Source organism: Eublepharis macularius, chromosome 4 (assembly GCF_028583425.1).
Source record: "Eublepharis macularius isolate TG4126 chromosome 4, MPM_Emac_v1.0, whole genome shotgun sequence".
NCBI classification, from domain to species: Eukaryota; Metazoa; Chordata; class Lepidosauria; order Squamata; family Eublepharidae; genus Eublepharis; species Eublepharis macularius.
The window spans coordinates 94926057-94949090 of record NC_072793.1 but is presented as its reverse complement, the minus strand read 5'-3'; the positions used below and the strand labels follow the sequence as shown (position 1 = coordinate 94949090).

The 23034-nt window shown below is 39.5% G+C and overlaps 1 protein-coding gene across 1 annotated transcript in view; it reads left to right on the top strand.

The window, feature by feature from the left end:
- RHOA (ras homolog family member A) overlaps window positions 1-22109 on the top strand; it is a 29223-nt gene extending 7114 nt beyond the window's left edge. The window contains exons 2-5 of the mRNA XM_054975847.1: window positions 15233-15390; window positions 17325-17445; window positions 18287-18417; window positions 20862-22109. Coding sequence (XP_054831822.1) covers window positions 15235-15390; window positions 17325-17445; window positions 18287-18417; window positions 20862-21035 — 582 coding nt within the window. The 5' untranslated portion in view covers window positions 15233-15234 and the 3' untranslated portion in view covers window positions 21036-22109. The remainder of the gene's footprint in view (window positions 1-15232; window positions 15391-17324; window positions 17446-18286; window positions 18418-20861) is intronic.
- Window positions 22110-23034: the final 925 nt, after the last annotated feature.

The window sequence follows — 23034 nt, the reverse complement described above, 5'->3', positions numbered from 1 at the left end:
AAGCTGTGAATTAACTTTGAAGGAGGAACGTCAACCTCATGTGTGATTCCTTCTTTTCACGGGCTATAAATCAGGTCCTGGGTTTTGGTAAGCCCCACTGTTCCATCACATTTGAACTGGCACACTGTTGCTTGCAATCCTACCTCCATGGAAAGCACAAACCATACTATGCTTGTTCAAATGTAACAGAAAACACGTTTTTCAGAAAACAGGAAGCAGCTAATTATCTTGCACTGTAGAAGGGAGGTGGAGTGGAGTAAGTCCAGGTTCTTCTCAGGCTTGTTCATGTGGCATTTGAACTATGTTGTAATGATCCCCAGTGTTCCTAATTCATGTTCGTAGTGCTTGATTGTGAAGGAATCTGATAAGCTCTTACAGTGAGTTCAGAATAAAATTTGCCTTTTTGCATATTTGCTAATCTTGCATTTGCCTGACTTAAGCACAGTGTTTTCTTGCCTCTGACTTTTGTGTTGTTGCAGAGCATAAATGCTCTTTGTCTTACTGTGTGACATTCTGAAAGCAGGAGTTCATTATTTTTATATAGCCAATTCAAAGAAAGATAGTACCTGTTATATGTATATTTGGAGGTGTGCCCAGTTCAGCAAGTTCAGAATGAATTTTTCTTTGTCCCAAGATTTTGGAACTAGTAGATTGTTGCTAAGAGCACAGTCAACAATTGCATGCAGGGTGTCAGACTGCTTTTTGGTTTGTTCCCAATTGTTTTTAAATGTAGTTGAAATAGTTCAGTTTGGTTCTTGTTCAAGCCTATAATAATGTCTTGAAATCATGGGTTTGACACTTCTGAAAGCCTTCTAATTCACATGGGGAAACATAAATGTTCACATTGTGATCTGCAAATGATCTAGCAGTTACTTGGTTCTAGCCTGGACTTTGGAAAGTTGCTGTATTCTGCCCTGCATGCCTAATATCCCCAACAAACTAATTCTTAATATGCGTATGCATACATGCATCTGTGCACATTGTTCCTTAAGTCAATGAAAGTGAGACTTTGACAACTGTAGGATGAGCCTGACAAGGTAGAAGTACACTGCACTGCAAAGAAATGCTGTCCCCTCCCCTTCCTTCATCACTGTATTTATCTTCAGTGCAATAGGGGGGATTTACAGCCCTAAAGTAGTAGTCCTCTGCCTAGCCTGCTATTTTCAGAACACAATGAAAGTAAAGTACAGAAACATGGTTAAAAGCCCAGATGTGTTAAAATCTTTCCTGATTTTTTGTGTATTCATGATTAATTGTGGTCATCAGTGCCTCTTAAACATATTCTGAAACAGAAATTTGGGGTTTTTTTTGTCCCCCTCTCTAAGTTCAGCCAACTGCTAAATAATGGTTTGAGTCTAGTTGCTAGTCAGGTTTGGTTTAATTTTCTGGTTGTGCAGCTTTTTTTACTCTGTTATTGTGTGCCAGGACTTCTGTTCATTTTGTTGCATAATGATATGGCAGTTGTCCACTCATAGTAGTTGCTGTTGTTACCACAGGAAGTTAAGGCAGAAGAAGATTTCTCCTTGTTGTGCACTGTTAATAAAATGACACACACTATCACTTTATTTGTGAATAAATGTTACTGCCTCCATGTACTGCAGTGGTGGGCAGAAAGTCACTCAGGCATGACCCTTTAAACAAACATAAAACAGCTCTCTCCCTTCCCCATTTCTGTTATAATCACTTATCCTCGTTCCATTATATCTTCCACTGTGGGGCAAGTTACTGGGGAGGGGGCACTCAACTTGGTGGCCCTGATGAGGACTGAAAGGCAAAGTATGCATTTTGAATAGCCCTTGCTGTTTACCTGAGCATTTGGTAGTACTTGGTGGTGCATAGTGGCTAAGTGGTTGGGATGTGAATCGGCACTCTGCTGATTGGAATCCCACTACTGCCATGAACTCAGTAGGTAGCTTGGGTAAGCCACTCCGCTCCTCATTTGTATTGTAGTGATAATAACAACAATGACTTTGTTCACTGCTCTGAGTGGGGCACTAATCTGTCTAGAGGAACAGTATATAAGCATCATCATCATTATTGTTACTGTAATTGGATATTAGTTTTCTGTTTTAATCAGTTCATGTTTATAAGCTACCTCAGGAATAGAAATACTTTAAACAAATTAGGGCTTTTGGTGACTTCCAAGCTACTGTTACCAAATTGATCATTCTCATGACTACTAAAAAAATATATTAAAGACAACTTCATAGGTATAGGAGGAAAAATACTTTACATCTGCTGATACGTTATTAGTTTTAAAAAATTAACATTGAAAGTGTAGTTTTGATATTTCGGTTCTTTTGAAAGAAAGAAAAGTTATGTTGAGATGGAGACTGTAAGAAGGTAAAGTGAAGGTCATGGGAGTTTAATGCCTGTTGTCCGTGTGTCCTTTTTTTCCTAAATTGCTTTTATGTGATTGGGACAAGCCCATAAGACAGGGGCTCTTTTCCTGTTATGTATAGTTTTGTGCCCAAAGCATCTGATGTTTCAAAACACTGATTTTGTGTTGTGGTTCCAACTGAGTTGGGTGGGTATGGATATTAACTGAAAGAATTGTTCATGACTGGATACAAAAGTTTCTTCTGGATTTATTACATTGGATCCAGCAAGAATCTTTGACCTTCCTGACTTTCCTTCCTTCTCCCCCCCCCCCCCACCTCCGGCTACCATTTTCAACCCTAGGAAAACTTATTTCCAGCTTCTTGGAGCCTTCATGTAATAATAGCCACACAGGTCAGAAGACTTCAGTGGGGAGGAAGGGAAAAATACCTCCTTTTCTGTCAACAGGGCTCTAACAGGAGAAGAGACAGGAGAAAGTAATTTCACCCTCTTTTCCTCCTGGCTGCAGCCTCCCAACCTGCATGACTATGACTGCACACTGGTCCTTCAACCTGGAAATAAACATTCCTGAGGCTGGAAATTGCTGCTGGGGGGAGAAAGCTACAAAGATATTGGTAACCATCAGTGCCTTTGTTGATGGATCATGAGATCCAACTCATGCCATTTTGTTAAGTGTTGGAGTTTTTTTGGTTGTTTTCTAATAAATTGGGACTTGCCTTACAGCACTAACAGTGCAATCCGATGCAGTTCTGTAAGTGAAGAAGAACAAAGCTCTGACTCTCAAAATCTCATACCATGAAAATCTAATTGGTCTCTAAGGTAATAATAATAACAACATTTGATTTAAATACTGCCCTTCAGGATGACTTAGCACCCACTCAGAGCGGTTTACAAAGTATGGTACTATTATCCCCACAACAAAACACCCTGTGAGGTGGGTGGGGCTGAGAGAGCTCCAGAGAACTGTGACTAGCCCAAGGTCACCCAGCTGGCTTCAGGTGGAGGAGTGAGGAATCAAACCCGGTTCTCCAGATTAGAGTCCTGCACTCTTAACCACTACAGCAAACTGGACCTGAATCCTGCTGTTCTACTGCAAACCGACACAACTACCTACATGAAACTATCCTATGAAGAACTCCCCCATCATGCTGTTGCTGAGAACTAATCTACAAGAGACAAATTACACGAGGACGCTCACGTGAAGGGAGTTGCAATGTTAGTGGGAAGCTGAGTTTTAAAAGAGATCAGAATGCTTTGTCAATTTCCCTGCTTTACAGAGCCAGCAAAGGTTACTCCTCAGAGGGTTTGTTTATTTCCTCTTTGCCTCCTAGAAGGGGAGGTGAAACTGACAGAGCCTTCAGGAGGCAAAGTAGAAATTAGCAAACCCTCTGAGGAGCAATCTTTGCTGGCTCTGTAGAGCAGGGAAATTGACAAAGCATTCTGATCTCTCTTAAAACCCAGCTTCCCGGCTAACATTGCAACTCCCTTCACATGTGCATTCTCGTGTAATTTGTTTCTTGTAGCTTAGCTTTGAGGCTCCTTTGTAGGAGGAGAGAGGCAAGAAAGGTTGTGCTTTGCTTGTGGAAATCCATTTAATCAGTGGCTTAGATTTTACCAGAAATTTCTAATAATTCCATTTGCTACCCTGTTCACTATAAAGCTTGCATGTCTCTTGCTCTCCTTTTCCAAGGGGGATATATTAATTGGTTTCATGAATTATTATAGAACATCCTAATTAATCTGGCTTCTCTCTATCAGAATGTGTGTCTAAGTGCTTGAATACTCCATTGATTAAACATGAACATTGTATTTGATGTCAGCCTACCTAATATTTCAGATCTACATTAAAACATACAATCTAATATGCTGTGCTTTGAAGAAAATATGCTGAGGAAGGGCAAGAGATATCAGAAGCAAAACTGTAGACTCCATGACTGCAACAAATTGGTTTTGGATGCAAAATTGCTACACCTGAGCATGTGCCCACTGTGTGCTGGCCCAGGTTTTTTGCCTCCTGGGCACTCCCCCACCACCAGCAGCCAGATGAGTGGTAGTGTAGGACAGAGGCTGAAAGCAGGGGATTCCCCGCCCCAACTGGGGGACTGGCAGCCCTAACCTCCAGTGCCCTTTTGCCACCTTTGCCTCATAGCACCCCTGCCAGGGGTAGTATCACCCACTTGAGGAACCACTAGTCTACAAATACGGCTTTCAGTGCAAGCTGTCTGTTTCCTCTCTATCTTGTCTCCTTATTGTAGGGAAAAAACAATTGCAGTACAGCCTCTGTGACCTCTAAAATCCAGGTTAGGATTTATGGGAAGTATTCTCACCTCCTGTCTTGTCAAAACTGAACTTATTCACATTACGATTGAAAGTGCTTTAATTTGCAGAATATAAAATGCAGTTTACAGGACCAGTTACTGTACAGCCCCAATCCCAGTTTGATCATCTGATGGAATCACTGTGTAGTGCTAAACCATCTTGTGAATAAATATAAGGAAGTGACGGGCTCCAAACTGTTCGTGGCCTTTCTAGATCTCAAGGGTGCTTTTGATTCTGTTTCAAGAGAACTACTTTGGAAGAAGCTTATAAGTGCTGGGATTGATAAGAGATTGTTATTTTTGATTAAAAGGTTACATCAAAACACTACGTGTCAGGTTAGATGCTCTCATGAAGGAGATCTAACCCCCAAAATTCCAATAAATACTGGGGTAAAACCAGACTGTATTTTAGCCCCACTATTATTCAATCTCTTTATAAATGATCTGGCTGGCTCCCTTTCTGGAGGATATAGACGGCCACGCTCCAAGACTCGGGCCAGTCCATGTTCCACTGCTTTTATATGCAGGCGATGCAGTTTTACTTCCTCTCCCCCCGATCGGTTTGAAAAGATTATTATCACGCTTTCATGATTTTTGCGAAATAAACAAACTGACCCTGAATTTTGAGAACTCGAAAATCATGGTTTTTGCAAAAACATGGAAACCTTTAAAATGGAATATAAGAGGTAACAGTATTGAGCAGGTCAGAAGTTTTCGTTACCTAGGAGTCAATTTCAATTACAGAGCTAGCTGGGTTCCGCATAGGAGGGAATTGATAAAATCTGTGAACTGCAATGTACTTGCACTCACTCACTTCTTTTTCACCAAGTTTAATCAATTTGTGCCCACAGCTATCAGAGTATTCAATCACAAAATTAGTGCAGGACTGTTTTATGGTGTACCGATATGGATTATGGCTTTCAACAAGGATGTAGAAAGAGTACAATCCACCTTCCTACAGAAAATATTGGGCCTTCCCATGTGTGTGTCTTATGCGGCCGGCCATCTGCCTTGAAACCAATCAAAGACTCCTTGAGACTAAAGCATGGATTAATACTATCAAATTTTGGTTACATCTACATTTTAAGAATAATGAGGATAGCCTCATCTTTTACATGCTGATGGAGTCTGTCATCCATGTGGCTTAACAACATAGAAAAAAAATTAAATCAATAGGGATTAATAGTGAAGATTTGTTTTCCCTCACAGAAAAATCAGCTTATGCACCGATCAAAGACTCCTTGACATCGAGATTCAGAATCTCAGGAGTCTTGCAATAGGCAGATGTTCACCCCTAGGTTTGGGGGTTTTACCCCATGGGTATAGGGCAGAATATCTCACTTGTTTAGTGGCCCCACATTATCGCAGAGCTTACTTGTTAGCTCGGTTTAATGTGCTACCTTCTGCGATACTTTATGGGAGATTCCATAAAATGCCATATGCTAACAGGTTATGCACTTGTGCTCAGCAAGACATAGAAACCCTGGAACATGTCTTTCTGTATTGTACTTATTACTGTGATATACATCCCACACTCATTGACCCGCTGTTGAGAGAGCAAATTGGAAAATCTGATAAATGTAAAGTTATCTTCCTATTGGCTACTCAGAACCAAAAAGTTATCGAAACCGTAGCTAAATTTTTGTATCTTGCATCTATGAGGCGAGTTGTGTATTTGTAGACTGAGTTCTGGTTGTGTCAAGTGTTTTTGTTAACATGGATGTAATGCCAATAAAAGTTGCAGAATTACATTAGGATTGAAAGTGCTTTAATTTGCAGAATATAAAATGCAATTTACAGGACCAGTTCCTGTACAGCCCCAATCCCAGTTTGATCAACTGATGGAATCATAGCCAATGTTACAAAGTACCATGCAACTGATCCTGCAGGCTTAGTGGATTTGCTAAAACAGCAGTCCCATATGCTAAATAAATGCCACTAAAATTCTGGCCATTTATGAAGCAATTTAAACCATTAGGCGGGATCAACTTCCATTGATCCTGAACAAGTCTGTAGTTATGCCTCAAGTAGTTCTGTGGATATTAACTTATTTGTGATATTATTAAGCACAGAACCTTGAGTACAACGTCTAAAGAGTGCACATATACTGTTATTTCTCTGCCAGGATAACCTCCTTAACCTGCTGAAATGGCTTTGTGGATATAAGTTTGAATTACCTTTTTCAGCTGAGATTGTGAAACAAGACCCCAAGGCTTATAATATTGAATATATGAACAACTGCAAGTTAATTAAAATATGGCAAGTTCTAATGCAAGGTTTTATTGAAGTCTCCTAATTTTCATAAAATGTTAATATTGCTTAATGCCCCAAAATCAGAAAAATTGTCTTAGCTAAGGCCACAAAATTAATCTAAAACTGCTTTTTAATGTCTTCATAGGCAAAACATAATTGTCTTAGGTTAATAATGTCAGATGTTTACATTTTGGTGCAGGGCTTAAAAAGAGGGAATGCTCTAAAAACCTTAAATCATTGCATGTGTTATAATTTAAAAACTGACATAAGTCGCCAAAATAACACATACAAAGCAAGTTTTGTTCTTTTTTAAGTCTTTAATTTAGAATGCTAACATAGCACTTGGCAGCTGGCAACAGCTTACCTCATGCACTTAATTTAAGTGCAGGAAGCAACTTTTTAACTCCCACAGACCTCGGGGGAGGGGGGTTATGCACCATCTAGTAGATAATAGTTAGCAGTGTATGCATATATTGTTTTTGTTGACTTATGGGTAGGATCCTTGGCCTTTTGTAGCGGATGAAACTTGGTGGGAGGATGCTAGCCCATACGTTTTTCTAGCCCACTTGCCTTCATAATATTATTTGTCTTTTTTAAAAAACTTACTTGGCTGGAGACGATGGTTAGATAACCTGTGTCATCAACAAACCAACATTTATTCATGACATGAACAAGGCCCAGGTGCTCAGGTTTGGGCATGTTCATTGCCTGGCATGGCATGCAAGATGAGAAGGGAGTTGGTAAGCCTGAAGGTTTTGATTTTGTTTGCATAACCAACAAGTTGTGGTTGGTTTGTCTGAAAGTTGTCAAAAGTTTGACTTGCCAAAGGCAATTAGGCAAGTGGCTGGTATAAAACCTGGTAATGAGGTTGATACCTTGACCTGGATAGCCCAGGATAGCCCAGTCTCATCAGATCTTGGCTGCTAAGCACAGTTGGCCTTGGTTAGTAATTGGATGGAAGACCTCCAAGGAAGAGCAAGGTTGCTATGCAGAGGCAGGAAATGGCAATCTCTGAGTCTCTTGCACTGAAAAGCCCAGGGGGATTGTCATAAGTAGGCTACAACTTGATGGCACTTTCCACCAGCACCAATGAGGCTGAGACACAGCTTGGTAGAAGAATAATTGGGCTCCCTTCTAATCTACTTTTCAGGTTTTTAAAATTATTTTTATTTTTCAAATAATACAACTAGCAAATCATCATCAAGCAAAATTTCTTGAAAGCTTTCATCCTCCCTATTTCAAAACATTTATGCACCCAAAGTTTATGCCAAAGTGGTTATAATTTAAAATATAAATTGATAAAATATTTACTAGACGTGGGATAAACAGTATTGTGGACTGTCATAAATTCCACAAAGGAGGCCATACTATGAAGAAATGAGAGTAGTTCAGGAACTCGTAACAAGAAGTGTACTGTGTTATCCAAAGGAGACTGAGATACAGAGAAAAAAGATCTAAATAAATGGACGTGAACAGTTTTTGGATTAAATGTTGGTAAAACTCTCCAGTTGCTTAAACCCTGTGGTGTGCAGGTAGTTTTGTATGATCCGGCTTTTCTAGTGGTCTGGCAGGTTAGAAAGTCAGCCTTAGTAACTCTGTGTTAATGCTTGGGCCTCTGCTGATCCAGAATGTGGTATACAACAGATCTTGGAGGGATTTGCTTTCCTCGGCTTTACAGTTTCGATGTGGTTTTGGATATGTAGTATAGTGATTAGAGTGTTAAGCTAGGATGGATCTAGGAAACCTAGGTTTGAAGCTCCAATCTACCATGGAAGCTCACTAGGTTGGCCCACCACACACACACTCAGCCTGAGCTTCCTTACATAGTGGTTGTCATCATTAAATGGCAGAGGGCAGAAACTGCATCTTCATTGAGAAGAAACAGGGTATAAATATCTAAATAGCTTTAGTTTTGGATGTTCAGGTAGCAGCTGTGGCCAGTCATCAGCTTAGACTGCCAAACCAACTGTAAGAGAAGGCTGACTTTGGCCACATGTGTACATAATTTCTTTTCTTTCTGACTGTACAGCAGTGGTGTGTTCCTTTATGTGGAGATATCTGAAATGTTTTGGAAAACTGCCCCATTGCTGATGAGACAAGCTTCTTTGACTATATTACTACAATATAATTCAGCTTTACTTTGTTTCCAGGCCCCATTCAAAGTGTAGGTGGTGTTCTTTAAAACCCTAATCAGTTGTGGGGGAGCAGCATGTCTCTGAGATTGTCTTGTTCAACATGAATCCAGCAATGTGTTTAGGTCATCAGGAGAAGCGCTGCTCATGTTTTTTAATTTATTTAGAATGCCTGTGTATTGCCGAAGGTAGCTCATAAAATAAAAATACAATAAAATATTAGCAAAAGAACTGTCACTAGGAGTAAAAAGCTCAAAAGCTTAAAATGATATTCATAAAGCAATCCTCTGGCAGACCATAAAAACAGCTTTAAGAGCTGAAACCCCTCAATTAAAAGCCTACATACGAAAAAACATTTCAGCCTGCTGCCTAAAGGCAGTATTCCATTAACATCAGGATTTGGTAATGTGACAAGACTTCAGAATTTGCCATCTTATGAAGAACATCTGGTGCCATCCTTTTTAGACTTACTGGGGATGATTCTGTTTTTCTGAGCTTTTTCTTTGGGCTAGTTTATTATGGTAAAGATACTGACTGCGTCCAATGGTCCTCTTCAGCTAACAGAAGAACCTTCTGTTGGAGGAAAACTTCTTTCATTGGAGAAGGGAGAATTTTCACTTAGCCAAAGGGAATAAATAGATCAACGCAGTCTACTGATGTTAGTTTTGATCTTATATGAGCAGGGGGACCTGCAAATATCTCACAGGAAGGGGAAATTCATTCTCCCTGTTGCCTCTCTCCAGCCTCCTTGTCTTCCTTTACTACCCACTGCCATTGTCATGTTATCCTTTGCTCAGTCCTCATGCTGCCACTTTCTGCCCTCCCTTAAGCCAATCCTTATTTTCCTTTAAATGCATGGTTATAATGGTAGCCATGATCTTTCAATATCTTAGGACTTTAAAGGTAAGAACCAGCACTTAACATTGTTCTTGGAAACAGATGTGCAAATCTTTCAGAACAGGATTGATATGAAACGTAACCAACCCCTGACAGTACCATGGCCACCACATGTTGAACCTATTGAAGTTTCTGAACCGTTTTCAAAAGCTGTCCCATGTAGAGCTCATTACAGTAACCTAACTTGGATGTGATCAGAGTGTGGATTACTGGCCAGATCACTTTTTTTTTTTTTTTAGGAACAGCCAGAGCTGGCAAACGAACTAGAACTGATAAGAGATGCTGTGTGCCATGGAGTATATCCGAGCCTACAACCTTTGGCCAAGAGAGCCAGCATAATGAATGGTTAGAGTGTCAGACTAGGATCTTGGAGCCCCAGGTTTGAAACCCTGCTCTACCACGGAAGCTCACAGGGAAACTGTGGTCTGGTCACACTCTTGGCTTAACCTACCTCACAGGGTTGTTGTGAGGATTAAATAGAGAGGAGAATGATGTAAGCATCTGTGAGTCCCCACTAGGAAGTAAGGCAGGGTATAAAGGAAATAAATAGAAGCACCCCCAAGCTATGAACCTGCTCCTCCAGGGGATTGCAGTTTCTTCCAGGATAGGCTGGCATTCCTTTTACTATTTAGCCTTTAAAAGCATCAAGATAGTAAACTAGCAACTAAGCCCGTTGTGTAAACAATGGGCTCTATAAAATGGCCCCTGGAGGGCTGCGCTGGGCCTTCCCAGGCCTCTGTAGAGCTGCAGTGCCACACTGGGCCTTCCTGCTGCCACAGAGGCTTCCTCAGGGCCTCCAGAGGGCTGCGCCGTTGCACTAGGCCTATGGAGGCCCCAAGGAGGCCACTGTGGCGACGGGAAGGGAAGCTGTGTTGCCGATTGCTCATTTCTTATCCCCACAGAGTGCGCCTGCGCGAGGATAAAAAGTGAGTCGTAGGCAACATGGGCTTGCCTTTTATATATTAGAGATGGTCAGTCAGTTCTGGTATCCTTTAATGCTACTTTCTTTCTGTGTTACCAAGTATTGGAGTACAATGTAAATCTTCTAGTATGCTTAGTGGGAATATATTTCATTGAACGGTAAACAGCCTTTCATTTGTAATACTGACTGTGGCATTCATACATGTGTGAATTGATAGTTTTGAGGCAGGGCAGTGTTCTTATTAACATCCTACATTTTAGTGAAATATCCTGGACTCAGTAAAGGTGCTCTTTAAGTAGAAACCCATAGTATGCCAGGCTTATTTCTCACTGCTCTATCATGGAAGACCTGTATAGGGACAAATTTTTACAAAGAGAGTTTGCAAGATCTAAAGTTTTAAACAGGCTGTAGGCTGGTCCCTCTTGTGTGAAGGCATCTAGCAAATAACACTTTTTTTGGAGGAGAAAAGTGGGCCAAATGAAGGCATGTCCATTAATGCTGTATCCTTTTAAAGTGTTGCTTAAATCTGATTCACCTTCTTAGGTTAAATAGAGCCTGGAGCCAATTACAGGCAGGTAGAGACAGATCATTAAGTCTCTTGCTTGAGTGCTGTGTGAACTTGTCTGTCAGCCAAGAAGTACTAGATACTAGAGCACTTAAACGAAATGACTTCATAGTCTATTTCTGCATTCAGATATGTGTGTCCCATGACTTGCCTTTGGGGGGGGGGACCCCCAATGTGTTCCTTTAATCCTAAATAGCAACAGGTCTCTGATTTCAGAATGAGTGTAATTATTGAACACAGTATTTTAAAATACTTGTATAGTCCATCCTGCTTGGATTTAAAGGTATTATAATAACATTGTCACATTTAACTGGATTATTAAACCAGCAATACTTTTAAGACATGCTGTTGGAAAAATACTTTCAAACGTTACTTGCCAATGTTGGCTGAGTATGAATTTTATCCAGGAATCCAGTCTGTAAATTTTCCAGGCATTTTGCTTGTGCAATATAATGGCAAGACTGTAGTATAACACAATTTCTGATTCCTTGTTTTTTACTTATTTCAAATGTCTTATCTTGTTGATCACTTAATTTAATTTGGTGTACATCTGAAAACACATGCGATCAAGAAAAACAGAAATTAGAAAGCTGCTTTAAGTTCATACAAACTTCCTATTTTTTCTTCCTTAAAAGTTCAGAATTGGAAGCCATGGATTCTAGATAGAGAGAACTATAGTGGCTTTTCCATGAGTTACAGTTAATTAAATGGGGATGCGAATGAAAAAGTAGTCATCTGTTTGTTCTATTATAGCGCATCACCAATTAGAGTTGTAATCAGTGCTTGGGTGGAGGGAACAATGTATAACATACTTGGCTTACAAAAATGTGTGGAATTGTAATGTAATAAACAAGAGGTGGGATTATATCAAGTAATCGCAGCATGATACCATAATTGATTGGACAAATTTACCCCTGTATTCTCAGTAGCAAAGGCACGCAATGCAGTCTTGTATAATTAATTTGTCCTGGTCAGGCAACAAAATGGACTTTAGGCTTTTTTAAAGTTCCAAGAGATGGATATTAAAACCTGACAGAAGGATCTCTACAGGTCATATATCTACAGGGAATGTGGAATAAATGGCCTTTACTGTATTTGATCACAAATGCAAAAATACTGGTGTCTGCCATCTAAATAGAAGGCTAAGGAGAAGTTGTCCTAAAGCAGTCCTGACTAGATTTCCACACATCATATGGTCCAGAACTTGCTTATAGTTTCATGTGGGGTAGCCCTGTTGGTGTGCAGTAGAAGCACAAAATTCAAGTCCAGTAGCACCTTAAAGACCAACAAGATTCCCCAGGTATAAGCTTTTCAGAATCAAAGCTCTCTTCCTCATATACAAGTAGGAATGGAAGTCCCTGAGCCCTTATACACCAGTCAGAAAATGGGGGGAGGGGTGTTGGAAAGAAGGGAGTCAGAATGCAGAGGTACAACGCAAACTACAATCAGCTTGATTAGAGTGGGGGAGAAATGCTTAGGGGTAGGAAATGCAGGAAATTAGCATGCAAATCTGCACTGTAAAGGTCAACAGACCAAATTACATTGTCAGGAGTAAAGGAAGATCTTAAAATATGGTTATACTTCGTGTGGGATTGTCAAGGACAGAAACTCGTGTTTCTAACAAATTGAAACAGGTCACTTGTTATATTTAGACAGCAAGCTGTGTTACTGCATAATTGTGTTTGAGAACTTTATCATGTACAATGATGCAGCCAAATAAGACTGTTCAGTAACAAACATACTATCTCTATTATAAATTCCTGTGGATCCAGATTACATTTTCCATCCACACAAGGCACTTCTGTTAATGGAACAGAACATTCTTGCCTTCTTCTCCTGCTGCAGCCTGCTGCTCCTTTGGGACAGGGGTCCCTGAAACAGCACAAGGGACAAATTGGGGGTCTGCAGCAGGAAGGGAGAGTTGGAGAGAAATTACCCTACTTCTTCTTTTAACAGAAAAATTAGTCTGGATCCAGCCCTATAGGTTGACTGGATTATAGAACAAATACCTTAAAGCTTTTTGGAGAACTATTAGAAATTATTACCCAGAGTTGACTCGTTCTGGGTTTCTCTTCTTGAAGCTGCCCAAGTTGCTTAGTTTTTTAACAAGCTATATGAAATATGAATGGCAAAGAGAAGGTGATTCAATGAGGTATAAAAAAGAGGGAGTCTGTTGAGCATCACTGTTATGTAGACTATTTCTCAGTGTGTATACTTGCCAAAAATGTAGGATCCAATATATCACAGCACTTAATGGATTTATTCTTGACCTTATTACATGGCTAAGAAGTATGCCAAGTACAGCTAACAGTTCTTTTAAAAATTAAAACTTGTGTGTTTTATTGAACATAAAGCCATTGTTCGTCACTTGTTAATCTTCAAGTACAAACTGAACATGAAGAGTTCCTTCTGCATTGTAAAGCTCCATTTGAAACTGCTGCAACATTGGGGAAGACTGTACACTGCGGGAAAAGTATAGGATGGCTTCCTCTTGACAGGAGAGCTGTAAGAATAAGAAGTCATTGTTAGTATGAGTTTTTGAGTGAGGAGAGAAAATGTATCTGAAATGTCTGTTTTTTGAAAGACGTCAGAACTGTAAGAAAAAATTTATCAAGCAGGACCCTGGGTGGTTACTGACAAATATAGCCAACGGGCTTTTAGAATTACAGTGATGCCATTTTCCAGAGAGACTCCTCGGTGCTCCAGCTTCATATATTTAAAGTGCATTATGAATAGGATTATAAAGTGCAACATGGATGTCACATTCTGCCTTCTTGTGCTATGAATACCCAACAGTGAGAATGGAGTAGAGATTTCCAAAGCCCCCCAAATCACTTTCCCATTAAGATCCAATGTGGTGTTGTAGTTAGAGTGTCGGACTAGGATCTGGGAGACCCAGGTTCAGATCCCTGCCCTTCCACCTGAAGCTCGCTGGGTGCCTTTGGGCCAGTTACAAACACTCTCAGTTTGAGAGTTTGTTCTCAGAAATATCTACAAGGCCTCTGAGTGCTATATGCATCCTGCAGTGTCCCGTAAACAGGGACCCCTTCAACAAATACTTGTGGTTGTCCAGTGGTCTGCACTAGAAAGCTGTTTTACTTTCTTAGCCAATAGTTTGCTATCTCATTTCAGTGTATCTTTTTTGCAAGGCAAACTCTCATTCTGAGGATGGAATAAAGACAAAGAGAACAGTGTAAGCCACTTTGTGTCCTCACTGGGGAGGAAGGTGGGATATAAATAAAGTAAATAAAATAATGAACAGTAGTATTAAGCAATGGTTTTGTGTTTAAAATATCCTTTGTCTTCTAGCTTGGTCATAACAGCCAAACTAAAAGAAGATTATAGACAAAGGAATTTCATTTGTTGAAATTACTAAGTGCCACAATGAAATTTCTAGGTACTTGGTGGCCCAGGATTTGTTGCGCTCCAGTGTAATATGAAGAAGTTTTAAAAAGGCGAACAGTAGTGGGATGGCATTAAATGGTATAGATTGAGCATGTTCCAGCTAGCAGGTGAAAACAGAACTGATGATGTTTGGACATATTTTGGCAAGCAGTAAGTCAAAATGTTGGGACGATAAGGCAGGTGTTCTACCACTGCTGCTATGGCTGCAGTCCTTGCACATCTGCTAGGTAAAAATTTTGGCCCTCTGTTTAAAATTTAACTCACCTGGTTTGGAAGTAATGGTACTATGAAGAGCTATTGTTTAATGGGATAAGTCTTTCCTTTGCCTTCCAATATTTAGTGAGCATCTATTATAACATAGCAGAGATTCCTGTACTAATCAAATTGTTCTCTTTTGCAGTTATGGCAGCCATTCGGAAAAAGCTGGTTATAGTGGGCGATGGTGCCTGTGGCAAGACTTGTCTTCTCATTGTATTTAGTAAAGACCAGTTCCCTGAAGTTTATGTCCCCACAGTATTTGAAAATTATGTAGCAGATATTGAAGTTGATGGAAAGCAGGTGAGTGTACTCCAGCATTTACATTTTTCTATAGTACATGAGGGTTTGCGGGTGAAAGTAAAAAATTTCCTACTGATATTTTTAATTTCTGAAGGTTGATTGTGTTAGTTATCCCTGAAGCTTTAGTTATCTAAGTCTGCAGTCCTAAATATACAGAGAATTAGTTTCCCTTAAAACTAGTAGAGCTGACATGAGGAAATGGTAAGAACTGGATGATTACATTTGATCTTTATGTTCTTATATTGGTGCAAATCAGAGGGCCACAAATTAAGTTCTGCTCTTGAAATAGGGGTTTCCTGTTTCCCCTTTTTTTTGTTGCGACCCCCTTTGTCTCCTAAAAGCAGCTTCAAAGGGTTGGGGGATCCTAGAGAACAGCATGTAATTGTGAATGGACACACGCACATTCATGTACAACCAGTAGTAACTTTGCTTGTGAAAGTGGGGTTTTGACTCCAGCTCTATATAAATGGCACTCCCACTAAACTGAAGCTCTAGAAATCTGAATGTTAGCATGGTTTGCCCCTGTTATTTGGATGCAGTCATATAAAATCAGAGAGAAGATGACTTACTTTGTTGTAAGGATCTTTCTTAACTGTGTTTTGTGTCAGTGGTAGTAAGGTTTTTTAAATAGCTTTGTTTGAGTGAGCATGGAAAAGTGCTTCTGCATTTCCATGTTTCACATGGGTAGAGATGGGCATGCAAACTGTAAGTGTGGTTAGAATAACTTTCTGAAAACCTGTTGCCATATTTAGGGGGTAGCAATTGTTAGGTTGAATTGAAGTTATTCCATCCATTTATAATAGAAGCAGCTTAGGACTGTCATTTGCCCTTCAGAACACATCTGCCAATCAGACTTGTGCATGAGCGCTGCTTTTTAACCAAATTCTGTCTTCTGTTACATATGTGCATCTTTTACAGAAGTCTGTGGAAGTAATAAAGCAGAGTTTGAATTTATTTTGTTTTTGATTGGCAGACTTAACATATTCCAGAATCATCTAAAAGGGCTAGGAGTTGCCATTCAGCATGAGTTTAGAAGCAGGGGACCCCATCCAGGAATTACCCAGCATCTGCAACTGACTGTCTAGATACAGTTTCTGTAGATGTAGTATAAACAAGCTAGCTTAAAATATTAGTAGCAGAGAGCATTGCTTCATCAGAGCAACTTGAGGAAACTGTCTGAAGCGACATCTTCAATCTGAGTATTTCTGTGACTTTTAAACACCAGATAAGTATCTCAAGTGACCATTTTCACCATTGCAGACTCTAGATGCTGTAGCAAACATGGGGTGGGGGAGGGAGAAAAACATTGCCCACCGTTGCTGAGTAACTTTGCAACAGTTGTCAACATTCACTGGAGCACAGCTTCTCAACAGAGATGTTGTTAAAGCTGTTCATTTTGCTCTGGAGGGGCTAACAGCACTGGGGGACACAGCTGACCTCAGCCTAACCTGAGAATGATCCTGTTGTTGACATGGCTGTTTATTTGTTTGATCTACAAAATGTTAGCTTGAGGAAGCCTCCATAACATTATTCAAATTGAATATTTAAACTATCAAACAATTTACAGCTATTTGGGGGAAAAGCTACTTGATGTTCTTGAAGCAGCTTGGTTATAACAGGTTTAAACTTGTTCCTTCTAATGAATGACGTATTAAACAAATAAGCTTTGAGTTTCTTTCAGGGAACCAATAAAAATGAGTTTTTCAGACTCTTGAAAGAGGATATTCCAAGGCTTGCTGCCTTTCCTGAAAAGGCCCTACTGTATCCCACAGCTGTTCTTGCCACTGTGAAAGATGGCATAATTCATAAGCAAGGGAGACTTGTGGGGACAAGAACACATTTCAGACCAAGATCTTTCAGAATACCTTGACCAAAGTTATATGTGCTCAGCAGAGCTTTATCCAGGTGCTTTACTGCCCTTGCTCTTCCTGCAGGTGGAGTTGGCCTTATGGGATACAGCCGGGCAAGAAGACTATGATCGACTTAGGCCTCTTTCATACCCAGACACTGATGTTATACTTATGTGTTTTTCAATTGATAGCCCTGATAGTTTAGGTAAGTAGATCTAAATTAAATCTATACTGTGTTCCCTGTTACATTGTTCATCAAACCTTACAGGAAGTTTACAACCTCACAGGATATGCTTTTTCAGTGTAAATACTAGTTCCCTGTTGGGACAAATCTCTCAATTCTTTTTAAAAATTGGAAAATTTCCTTTTTAAAGTGCACTTCCTGTGGCAGACGGTATTTCCTCTACTGGGAATATCCACACAGCCCTACTAAGCCTTCAGACAGCATATAAATATTAATGTATTCTCATGGAACCACACTGTTCCTGAAGGTAAGGGACATACTAAGGTTCAAACTATGGGAGATGATTGTGCATTTTTAGACCTAAAACTGGGAATAGAAGGTGACCATAGTACCTTCATGGAATATAGGATTCGATAGCTTACAGACTGTCCTAAGAAGCAACAAACCCAGTGTCTTATTTTAGGTACCACACATTCTGTGTAGATGTGCATGAGATGCTTACGAGTTTCACTAATGAAAGTAGGGGCTTTGGACTATTTCTTGTTCTTTACCTACATAATTGTGTGTTTGAAAGAACGTAAACTATGAAGCAACACTTTATCTTGCTCTTAAGGGTGCTATTATGTGGTGGCAAGGGGTATGGAGAAAGCAGCAATTTTTCCTCTACTCTGAAACCAGAGAACTTTTCTTAGTATGTAGAAAAGTAGGATTTTTCTTAACTATGTTAGACTGTTAACAAGTTTCTGGATGCAAGTTTCTAGATTCTCTTGCTAGAAAAGTGGTTTAAAAGAAACTCACTATATGGGTTTTAGCTGAGTTTTCGTTAAAAATGAGGCCTTGCTTTGATTTTATTGTACTTCAGAGAACATTCCAGAGAAGTGGACTCCAGAGGTGAAACATTTTTGCCCCAACGTTCCCATTATCCTGGTAGGCAATAAGAAGGATTTGAGAAATGATGAACACACAAGACGGGAACTGGCCAAAATGAAGCAGGCAAGTCTTACGCATATTACTTTGTCTCAATTGAATAACCTTCATCCTCTTAATAAGAAAATACCTATACAGGATTTGTACGACCCATGAAAGGTAAAATTAGACAGTACCGTAGCATCTGCCTTATTAAGCTTGTGGATTTGAGTTAGCCACGCTCACTATGGCTAGATCATGAAGGGGTGCTCCTATTATAGTATAAAAATCTCATTGATTCCATAGAACACTGACCTATTTAAAGTATTCCCATGCCTAACTGAAAGACTTCAGGCAATAATTGCTGAGAAATTGATATATCTTTAAAACTTCCACACAATAGTAAATAGAGATGCAAGTTTGTGCTGTATGTAGTGCTGTCTTTCAACGTTTTCAGATAATGAGTTGGCTGACATTTTGATTGGCTTCATTAGAAGCACATTTCAACAGTGGTCCAATATCTGCATTGGTTCTTCCTCTTTCTTTGCTAGTTATGATCTTTTAGACTCAATATTCCTGAGAGGTTTCAAAATCAAAACCACTTTAAGAATGCTCTGCCCATGTACCATAATGATTGTGTATACAGAAACCTGCTTGGAACTCTACTGGTGCTTTAAGATTCTGCAAAATCCCAAATCAGCAGACTCTCTTTGGAATTAAAACCTTAATTTCTGTTGGTTTTGGAATAGTGAGGAATGAGATTGTTTATGGTAGAATTTCAGTATTTGTTAACTGTATTGTAACTCTGAGCTTTATGGGGTGGAGTAACTACAAATAGGATAAAGAGATTTCTAACTGAGTGGTCTTGCCCTGGGTCAAAGAGACTACAGACGGCTAGTAATGTTTCCCAGAGTGCAGCGCTTGAGATTCACAGTGAGCTTATATTAGTTGTTTACTGCTCAGCTTCACAAATACAATGGAAGAAAGAATAAATGTATTTTCCATGCAAGTGATTTCTGTAACTGTTGAAGTGCTGTGACTTTGTAGAGCAAAGCAATTTTGTAATATTTTAAATTTCAAAAATGCAAAAATTAAAATATTTTAGTGCAACCTCCTTTTTCTATATAATTCCAGATTTTAAAATATGAGCAAGATGTATGTAGGTACTTGTATAGACTAAGTAGACAGTATTTCAAAATGTCCAGCAAGAGTGTATAAACATGTGACAATCATGATCCCATCCTGTCTGGTGAGCTGATGGCTTATAAATGTAATATGTCCTATAATATGTACTATATAGCCTTCTCTGGCTGTCCTTGTAAGCTTTTAAAGTTAAAAATTGCATTTTGCCTTATAACTACATTTTGAAGTCATTCTCAATTATCTTTCATTGCTATATTTTCAAATACATCACTCTAACCTAACTAATGAAACAGTGGCTCTTAAAAATTCAGGGGAGTAAACCTCTTGTAACCTGTGTTGAAACATTTAGTTGAATTTTCTCCATAATACAGAACTTTGAAGAATCTCCCTTGTAGCTGCAGGAGAGCTTTGGGCTGGCTGTCCTAATTAGGAACAGGAAATAGATTTAAGAGCTTTCTGTCACACTTTTTGACAACTCAAAACAAAAACACTGGCGAAGCAGCAATGCAAATGTTTTTAGGGGCTGGCTCTTTATCCCTGCTCTGTTTCTCATGCCCTTCCTTCCTCTTCTTCTCTTGCCACCACACCCCATCTGTCACAGCATATTTCCTCAGCCTGGAAAATTTGATGCTATTTGGTTCCTGTTGGTCACACTTCACAGTCTGAGGACTTTTTTTGACCTTTGATGGGAGATGGTCTATTTCTTCCCCCTCTTCCCTATAATGCAGAGCTGGTTATGCAGTGTTATGTGTTATGGCAACAGCCACCCTTTCTCCTGGCCTAAAGATAACTTCATGTAACCACAGCACTGTAATTACTGCCAAAGAAAGGGCTTCCCTTGTGGATTGGTATTATTGCATAGAACTTCTTTAATCAGTTCCGCGCCATTCTAGGGCTTGCTGTGTAAAGGAGTGCTTGATGAATAGTGAGCTCTAGTATCCATTAAAATACTTAACTTAAATCACCAACATATAATAGTCTTGTATAACAACTGCACCACAGCATCAGCAGTAAACTCCATAAATGGGGCAGTAACTGGCCACACCTCTTGCTTCTACATTTTCTATTATTCCTCCATAAATAAAGGATTTTATTATTTTCTCTTTAATGTGACAGTGGGCAAGAGAATGTTGGTTTAAGGTCCAAACTGTTGGTGGCAGTTGTTCACACAGCCGTATTGAGCCTCCTGGCACTGTACTATTTTTAAGTCTTTGCCCACCAATTATAGAAGGACTCCTTTGGCTAGAAAATCGTTGGTAAAAGTTTGTTCTATTCAGAATTGTAGCAGAATAAATAGTTTGTATCTGAACAGAGAAGATGGAAAAAGAAATTTACCTGTTTGATTTCCTGCTCAGCTGTGTTAATTAGTTATTCTTGTGTTTGTACAGGAACCAGTCAAACCTGAAGAGGGCAGGGATATGGCAAACCGCATTGGTGCTTTTGGATACATGGAGTGCAGTGCAAAGACCAAAGACGGTGTGAGGGAAGTTTTTGAAATGGCCACTAGAGCTGCTTTACAAGCCCGGCGTGGCAAGAAAAAATCTGGGTGCCTTCTCTTGTAAAGCACAGCCAGGGGAAGATGGCTGAAGCAGCGCCCTGCACTCAATACATTTTTGAAGTGCTGTTTATTAATCTTAGTGTATGATTACCAGCCTTTTTTCATTTATCTATAATTTACTTAAGAGATTTAAAATCAAGTCTTGCTACCAGTATTTAGAAGCCAACCATGATTTTTTTTATAATGGTCTGCATCAAATACATCTGTGCACACAAGGGTTAACTTCAACATTCCTTTAACAAATCTTTCTCTGCACTTGCAGGATATGCCAGGCGCTAATTCAAGACAATTCTCTAACTTCTTGCTTTTTTAGAAATGGGAAAAAAGCTGGTAACACTGAGAATTGGGCTGTAACTACTTCATAACTAACATGTTCTAGCCTATTCAGGTACAACAGACATGGCTGCAGATGAGGCCCTGAGTTGCTTCAGTGTATTCACATAGAAGAAAGTTTGATTTTTTTTCTGCCCCTGCTTCAAGGCTCTGAAATGTAAAATGATAGTTGAAAAATGTGATCACTCTGAAATAACCAAAGTCCCATCCAGCTATGGACAGTGACAGTTCTGTGGTTTCATGTTAGTTACCTTATAGTTACTGTGTAATTAGTGCCACTTAAATGTATGTTACCAAAAATAAATCTATATACCCCAGCCTAGATGTAGTATTTTTTGTATAATTGGATTTCCTAATACTGTTGCTTGTAACTTCTGCGTAAGGTGTTCTGGGTTTTTTAAAAGTGTATTTACAAATACAATCAAATGGAGGGTTATGGCCCCTCCCCCCCATTTGTAAATGTCCAGCTCATTTGTATTACTTAAACATGCCCAGAAAGTTCATCTTATACCTCTTCTAGGAGCAAGGGAAAAGCAGCTGTTACCTTGACTGTAACGGAATGTTTCAGAAGCTTTTAAGTTAACCCCTGCTGGATCCAGCTCCAGTCTGAAAATGCAAGCTCTTGCTTACCATCTGCTGGCCAAATCCCCATCCTGTGAACTTCTTGCTGTTTTGCAGCAAACTAAACTCTCTTCTGTATTTCCTGTTTCCAACAACTAATAGAATAAAGGCAGTTTTCTAAGTTCCCTGTATTCTGGTGTTTGTGTTCCTCACTGTGCAGGATTCTGAAACTATAACCCTGCCCTGAGGCTTGAATAAAATGTGGGAACCAGTACAGTACACTCCATTTCAGAATGTCTGCCTGCAGCAGAGTTCAAAAAGCAAAGTCTGCAGAGTGAAAAAACCCAGCTGTTAAATGTAGAAAGACAAGTTGTTCTCCATATCTAGTGGCTGACCTTTTGGCTAAAAGAAAAAGTTAATTGCTCACAGTGTAAGGGCTGCCCTCCTTAGCAAGATATCTAAACAAGCGTAAAGGATCCTTGTTCATAATGCCAAACAGGCTTGCCTATACTACAAAGAATAACCACAGTAGAGTTTCAGGAAAGCAGTCGTATATACCAAGCAAAATCATTGTCATGAGGCAGGTAGTCATCAGTTTGCTTCCTAGTATCAAGCTTATGCATCTGAAACAAGATTTGCATTAATATACCTAAAGTTAGAAATGTTAGGTTTACATTTTAGGAAGTAATTTTATGGATTGTGTTGACAAGATGCCTGCTGGCATAATTCAAAGCAGTTTGCTAGGAGCTCAAAATAAAGCCTATTATCAATTAGTTTTACTGGGCAATCCAATCTAAAAAACCCAAAATTGCCAACCTATAATTAATGGGATTTACATAGGAGTAAAGTGAAACTTCTATCAACGTTTGAACATGTATAATGACTTAATTTCTCCAGAATGACACCTTTCACCTTGCTTGCCATTTTATGTCTGTGTAGTTCTAAGCAGTCAGTTACACAATCTTGTATATGAAGCCTTATCAACTACATTATAAGTAAGGCAGGTCTCTTACAGGCATACAGCAGGCTTCTAGCATCTTAACTATTGTCTCTTAGCTATTCCACAAACAGCAAATAGGGCAAAGGACTAGTCTGACTGGTTGAGCAAC